At 37.1% G+C, this 7,852-nt stretch overlaps 1 protein-coding gene across 2 annotated transcripts; it reads right to left on the bottom strand.

Annotated features, from left to right (window-relative positions):
• Nucleotides 1-3,031: 3,031 nt before the first annotated feature.
• Nucleotides 3,032-4,694, bottom strand: LOC122137495 (proline-rich receptor-like protein kinase PERK14). Of its 2 annotated transcripts, none has more exons than XM_042724912.1 (2): nucleotides 4,594-4,694; nucleotides 3,032-4,179 (listed from the first exon to the last, which is right to left on the bottom strand). In XM_042724912.1, the coding sequence occupies exon 2, from the start codon at nucleotides 3,720-3,722 to the stop codon at nucleotides 3,066-3,068; it is 657 nt and encodes a 218-aa protein (XP_042580846.1). In that variant the 5' UTR covers nucleotides 3,723-4,179; nucleotides 4,594-4,694; the 3' UTR covers nucleotides 3,032-3,065. The 2 variants fall into 2 exon arrangements, with proteins under 2 accessions (XP_042580846.1, XP_042580845.1); XM_042724911.1 differs by having other exon boundaries at nucleotides 3,032-4,258.
• Between the last annotated feature and the right edge of the window lie 3,158 nt (nucleotides 4,695-7,852).

A 7,852-nucleotide genomic window follows, 5' to 3' on the forward strand; every position in this document is an offset into this window, starting at 1 on the left:
TTCAAAGGGATGCATTTTAAAATGCGCTGTTCCCATTTAATAAAAGTTTTCACAGAAGTTTGATACTTTATGTGCTGACAAAATCCTAAAAGTGGACAAAAATCACTTTAACCAGATGTGCATATTATTAATGACTTATATTATCATCCAAAAGTTTGAGGTCAGTATTATTTTTTTATTTTTTGTAACTCTTTGGACAATGTGTTGACATTATGTAACTTTGCAACTACTTGTCAACTAATAGTCATTAGAAAATTAGCAGACTGCCTGCTTTATATCTGCTAGCTGACTATAAATAACTTTGCTATATATACAGTATATGTGTGTGTGTGTGTGTCATAGTTTTTCATCACATATTACGCCATTGGCTACATTATCAGGAAAAGTTATCTTTGGGGCACTTTAGGGGTAAATAAGGTTTACCTTTGGAAAAGATATTTCCCCAGTGACAAATTTTGTAGCTTTTCTCTGAGAGTGTATTTATAATATATACTACAAGAAATAAACAGCACTTTCACAAGTAGGATAAAGAGCCAACAGAACACAAATTCACAAAAGTGCTCTATTAAATGTGTTTATAAAGTGTTTATAAAATGTGATAACCTACAATTGTTATATTGAAGAAGAAATATTTGTATATACAGTATTATTGCTGATTTAACCCATATGAATTATGAATATGATTTTTCTTTCTGTATATTGTTTGTTACAAAAATATTAAAGGAATTGTTTACAAAAATTTACTGAAAATTCACTCACCCTTGTCAGTGCCAATAGCCTTGTTGGCACCGTGCCGACATACAGTACTGCTGCGCTTTGGGCGTCCCGTGTTCGAATCCCAACTTGAGGACCTTTTCTGAACCCGCCCCCTTCTTTCACTCCCACTTTGCTTCCTGTCATGTCTGATCTGTCCAATATTTCAGTAATGGCAAAAATGCCCAAAAAATAAGTCTTAAAAAAAAAAAAAAAAAAACATGTACTCACCCTCAAGCAATCCAAGATGTAGATGAGTTTGCTTTGTTAATCGGAACAAATTTGGAGGAATTTAGCATTGCCATCAGAATGAGAGTCCAAACAGCTAATAAAAACAACACAATAATACACAATAGTCCATCAGTTAACATGAAGTAAAAAGCTGTATGTTTGTACATAATCCATAATCCATAATGATTCCTCCAGTTAAAAGTCCATCCTCTGTTGTCCTCACACATCAAAATCCACCAACATATTTATTTATAACTGTTTTGGGATTGTTTTAGTTTGATCTATGAATATGTCTTTCCTGACGCAGGCAAGATTTTTATGTATTTATTTATTTATTTATTTACTTAAGAAAGCAATATTAGAGGACTCACATTTTAGCTAGAAACAATGATTTGAAGTTAAAAATGTCATGATGGCTGTGTAATGTACTGTATCTTAAAATAATGCAGCTTTTCTCATCACAAGCTATTAAGTGATGGTCTGGAGTCGTGTGGATTACATGTGGATTATTGTGATGTTTTTTTCAGCTGTTTGGACTCTAGACCTTTTAGAAACAAACTCACAGATCTTGGACAGCCTGAAGGAGAGTACATTTTATGCAAATTTTAGTTTTTAGCTGAACTACTCCTTTAATGTCTTGTAAAATGAAATAAATTACAGTACATTTCACTAAAGAATGCTTCCATCTGTACCTCATATAACGCTATTACATATGGCTTCCAAGGATATGTACAGACTATATAAATAATACTATACATTTTTGTCATTTGGAGCTTAACACCTGTATTGACTGTTTTGGAAACTGTTTGGAATCACTTGGGGGTGAATAAATGATGACAGATTGATTGATTGATTGATTGATTGATTTATTGATTGATTCATTCATTCATTCATTTCCTTTCCTGTTAAGGAAACCCTGGATAAACTTGCAATAAGTACTCATTTGCTCAAGAGTCAGTGTCTGTTGATACTGATGTTGGCCAGAACAAAAAGTATGTTTCAAAACAACAATATGGGGGCAGTGAATACACCTCAGGTAAAAACTTCAAAGCACTTATCACGCAGTGTGTACATACATATTGTGAAGGCATGTTTGATGATTTTATTTCTTCTTTGATTTTTTTTCCCATGTGACACTATGCTCAGAGCAAAGGATTATGAAATTTCAAAAGACACCTTAATAACAGATGAATTACGCATCAGGATTTAACACATTCTCTAATACAATCAATTACTGAAAAAGAACAAAATGAAAACAAGCCAATTCTGATTTGTTGCAATGATCTATGACAATCTCTTTCTGTAATTAACAATGCATGCAGTGCTTGGCAGGCATCGGTACAGTACTTAGTACCAAATTGTATCATCCGGACACACAGCTCACTGCATCAGGGACAACAGAGGATATATCAAATGCCATTTTGGCTTTTCATTGTAGGAAACAACACAACAGGACAATCATCACCCAAATTTGAAAAAGAAATGATAATGATGGCACAAATATAGTCACCAATGTGGCAGCTGGAACAGAGAAATAAGCAAATGTAATTATGTCCCACAGACGGTTAGTTTTCAACTGCAAGGGACAAAGCATAAAATAGAGACCAATTATACTGTATTTCAAAAATGTGTGCATGCATATAATAGTATAAATTATACTTTTATGCTTTTCATGTTTAAATTGAGATTTCCCCCTTTACATTTGAAAATATTGTGTGTAAATATTGTCTCAGAAATCTTTTCTTTTGCATTTTTTGTAAAAACGTGTTATGCTAACCAAGGGTGGATTTATTTACACAAAAATACAGCAAAACAGTTATTTTAATTTTAAAATATTATTATAATTTAAAATAACTTTTCTATTTTATTTGATTTTAAAATTTGTAATATTTTAAGACTATGCAAACCAAATCATTCTTCTAATATGCTGATTTGGTGTTCAAGAAATATGATTATTCTTATCAATCTTGAAAACAGTTGTGGTGCTTAATATTTGTGTAAACCATGATTGTCATGGTGATACAGGAAGGAGGGCAAAGACAGGAGGTGCAGTTCAAACTCACTTCATTTAATGAACAAACTTAGAACATGGGCAGAATGGTAAGGGAAAAACACAGCATAACATAATGGTGACTGGAACACCAAAGACTGAACAGACTGGGGCTTAAATACATAGACAAATGAGAATTAATGGGACACACTTGAACCAAATGATTAATCAAATCGAGATGGAGAAACTGGGTCACGGGAAGCACATGGGGAGAAACACAAAACAGGAACACAAGTTTCGCGCTACTTAACTTCCAGAGGGGAGGGGGGTGGGCACTCTGGAGGCCTCTAGGGACAGTCTTGTACAGGACGGGAGGCCTCCAGGGTGGTATCAGTTCAGGGACCCATGGCAGAGCAAGCAGTTCAGGAGGCCATGACGGAGCAGGCAGTTCAGGAGGCCATAGCAGAACAGGCAGTCCAGGAGGCCATAGCGGAGCAGGCGGTTCAGGAAACCATGGCGAAACAGGTAGTTCAGAGGGCCATGGCTGGACAGCCTCCGTGGCCTTGGCAATTGGCCTGGCCACTTCAGCCGGAGACGTATAACCCCCAACCAGAAATTTATTGACTCTGAGTCCCCTGGCTGGGACCGGCTCTGGGCTGGGCTCAAAAGCCCTCTCCTGGCTGGACTTGGGGACACAAGACCTCTCTGGGCATGACGTGGGAACAACAGCCCTCTCTGGGCCGGACATGGGAACAAGAGCCCTCCCAGGGCTTGACGTGGGAAGAGGAGATGAAGGAGGGCTGGATGGGACCAGTGGAGGCGAAGGAGACTCAGGAGATGAAGGAGGGCTGGAAGGGACCAGCGGAGGCGATGGAGACTGAGGAGATGAAGGAGGGTTTGGCGCCTTGTTGAGCTTTGTGAATTGAGTGGGAGCGGACTAGATGGCTAGAGCCATCTCATGATTCTGGTCAGGGGCTAAAGCCATCTCACGACTCTGGTCAGTGGCTAGAGCCAACAGTCTTTTCCTCCTCATTCTCCCTTTTTGGCTGATGTTAAGGAGATAGCTCCTGTTATCAGGGCTTGGGAGTGAATTGGCTTGACCGTGGAGCAGCCAGCGAGCTTGACCATGGAGCGGCTGGTAAACTTGACTGTGGAGCAGCCGGCGTTTCTGTCCTGAGGACTGGAAAGGCTCTTGGAACTGGAGACTGCAAAAGGAACGTAGATTTTAGCGCAGACCTGACAGATCAGAATGCAGGGTCCACAACTTTGGCCCCCAGGTCAGCACTGTTAGAAGTCCATTTTCGAGCACGGGGAAACACAGGAGGAAATTGGTGATTAGAACCTTTGGTTAGGCATGTGGAGGGTCCCGGCATGGGATGAGCTGGAGAGGCAAGGTGTGTTTCAGAAGGGGCTGGATAAGGATGATTCTCATTCTTCAACCTCAAAAGTAGAACCATTCAAATAAAGGATGAGATTAATCAACTCGATCAAGGGAAAAATCACTAGTAGGAAAATCTCAACGGATCATTTCTTCATCCAGACCCAACTGAAAACAAGCACTCAGGCCAGCATCGTGTCAGCTCAACCGGTAAGACAGCTTGAGGAATTCCTCCACATACCTCTCCAAAGGCCGACCACCCTGCCGCAGGCACCACAGCTGGTCCCAAGGAAGGCGAAGACAGGAGGTGCAGTTCAAACTCACTTCATTTAGTGAACAAATGGTGACTGGAACAACAAAGACTGAACAGTCTGGGGCTTAAATACATAGACAAACAAGGGTAATTAACGGGACACACCTGAACCAAATGACTTATCATATCGAGAGGAAGAAACTGGGTCACGGGAAGCACATGGGGAGAAAAAACAGGAACACAAGTCTGACAATAATTTTTTCAGTATTATTTGATGAATAAAAAATTCAAAAGAACATTAAAAATTCAAATAGAATTTTTACTGTAGTAATGCCTTTACTGTTACTTTTGAATAATAAACCATTATTATATTATATTATATTATATTATATTATATTATATTATATTATATTATATTATATTATATTATATTATATTATATTATATTATATTATAAAATGTAAAATTAGAGCCCCTCAATGTGTAATCGTCATTAGGAAAAACCATATCGCGTGATGCCTAGTCCGCTTATCCTGCAAACCCAACATGGATTTTGATTTGATTGCATTCACCCCAATAAAATTTAGTGTTTGAAATAAATTCTATATTTGTGCTTGCAAGAGTTAAGTTGTGCATTGGCTGTTTCAGTGGCATGTTACAAGATTCTGACATACGTTGAGTGTCATGGGACTAGATTATGTTTATCAAATTGACCAGTGCTACCTTGAAATCTAAAAGGCCAGATTTTCGGTCACTGAAGCTTACCAACACTTTGATTGCACTGTCATCCATTCTGGAGAATATTTCCACACAAGTAACTCAGAATATGTCTGATTATACATGCTGCTTAATATGGCAACACAAACACTTTCAGTTGACAAGAACCATTATAAGGACAAGCCAGTTTGTAGGAAGTTTGTTTAGAGCTCACAGTTCAATGCACATTCTGCCTTCTTTACAGAGGCTCTTCTTATGTTAACAGCCAAATGTAATGATGTAGATGCCTCACCATCATAATTGGCCATAAATTTAAAACAATAATTCATTAATTAGTGTTTAACAGTACAAAGCTGACCTTTCCCTCTCTAATCACTTTCACACGTGACTCATCTGCATCATAAACTTAATAGAGATTTAAAATGTTCTCAAACTAATTTGTTTCAGCATATTAACACAGAACCTAAAGTGTTTGTACTGTTTGTATGTTCATTAAACACACTGACAAAGCATAAAAAAAATCTTGATTAGCTTGCTTACAGCGCAGATATGATAACAAATCAAATGAGTCTACAAAAGTTTACTTAAATTAAGATTGACTCCTAATCAGACCAACATGTCATATATTATATTTCAATCCATATCCAACAACATTTCATCAAAAATCAAATAAATACTTTTATTTAATTTTTGATGAAATGTTGTTGGATATGGATTGAATTATCCTTCTCTCTGTCCCTCTTGCTATACATAGACACACACACACACACACACACACACATATATACATTATACTGTATATTAAACATATTTATATATAATATAAATTCTATTAATATAAATAAATACAGGTAATATATAAAATATATACTTTATGTATGTGTCTTTATATATACATAATGAATACACACACACAAACAAAAACTTTTAATTTGGATGCGATCAATCGCGATTAATCGTTGCCCAGCACAAATATATATATACATGTCATTATTTATTTAACAAAACTAAATCCAAGATGGAGAAGCCATGTGTGACAAAGTTGGGACACCCTATGTTTCAGTTGCCTGTAGATCCACTATTAGCATCAATAACTTGAAATAATAATTTTCTGTATAACTTTATCAGTCTCTCACATCGTTCTGGAGGAATTTTGGCTCACTCTTCTTTACAAAGTTGATCCAGTTTATTGAGGTTTGTGGAAATTTGTTTATGTACAGCTCACAGCACGGAATTTCAGTCAGGATGAGGTCTAGACTTTGACTGGGCTATTGCAACCCCTTGATCCTTTTCTGTTCTGTTGTAGGTTTGCTGTTGTGCTTTGGGAGCATTGCCCTGTTGCGTGACCCAGTTTTGGCCCAACTTTAGCTGTCGGATGGATGGCCTCACCTTAGACTGTAGAATACTTTGGTATACAGAGGAGTTCATGGTCGATTCAGTGACTGTGAGATGCCCATGTCCTGTGGCTTCAAAACAAGCCCAAAATCATCAGACCTCAACCAGCAAATGTATCTTTTGGCATGAGGTGTTTGTGCTGATGTGCTCTTTAGGTTTTCACCAAACATGCCACTGTGCAATATGGCCAAACATCTCCACTTTGGTCTTGTCTGTTCAAAGGAGATTGATCTAGACGTCTTATGGTTTGTTCAGATGCAAAGTTGCAAACCTAAACCGTGCTGCCATGTTCTTTGTAGAGAGAAGAGGCCTTTCTTCTGGCAACTCTTCCAAACATGCCATACTTGTCCCATTTTTTTTTTTAATTGTACTTTCATGAACTTTATCATTTAACACGTTTGAGTCTCCAGTGGAGTTCTTGGGTCACCAACTATTTCTTTGAGCATTACACAGTCTAATCTTGGGGTGAATTTGCTGGAATGTCCACTCCTGGGAGGATTGGTGTCTGTCTTGAATGTCTTTCACTTGTGAATTAACTTCCTCACTGTAGAATGATGGGCTTTAAATTGTTTGGAAATGGTTGTATTACTCCATCCAGATCAACAATTGCTTCTCTTAGATCATTGCCGATGTCTTACCTCTTTGGCATTGTATTAACATACACCTGAAGGCTCCAGACCAGCAAACCACCAAAACTTGCTTTTATAGAGGTGCTCAGCCTTCGATTATTCAAAGGCTTTTGATTTGCAATGCCTGACTGCTACTTACCCTCTTAATTCCTATGTTAGTAGTGAGGGTGTCCTAACTTGGTCACCCATGGCTTTTCCATTTTGGCTTTATTTTTGTTAAACAAATAATAACACTGTGCAATGTGTCATGTGTTGTTGTTCATCCGAGGTTTTATTTTCCAAATTTTAAGACCTGGCAAAGTACCAGTTAATGTTTTATTATGCATGTCAATAGGTTGTTCTAACTTTTCCACATGACTATATATATATATATATATATATATATATATAATATATATATATATATATATATATATATATATATATATATAATATATATATATATATTTTATTTTTCAAGCTTTAAATTACACAGCATTGTGTGTAAGAGACCACACTATTCAAAT

Source organism: Cyprinus carpio, chromosome B5 (genome assembly GCF_018340385.1).
Source record: "Cyprinus carpio isolate SPL01 chromosome B5, ASM1834038v1, whole genome shotgun sequence".
Taxonomy (NCBI): Eukaryota; Metazoa; Chordata; class Actinopteri; order Cypriniformes; family Cyprinidae; genus Cyprinus; species Cyprinus carpio.

Coding starts and splice junctions, on each gene's coding strand:
- LOC122137495 (XM_042724912.1), bottom strand. CDS start 3,722: ATGTCCGGCCCAGAGAGGGCTGTTGTTCCCACGTCATGCCCAGAGAGG.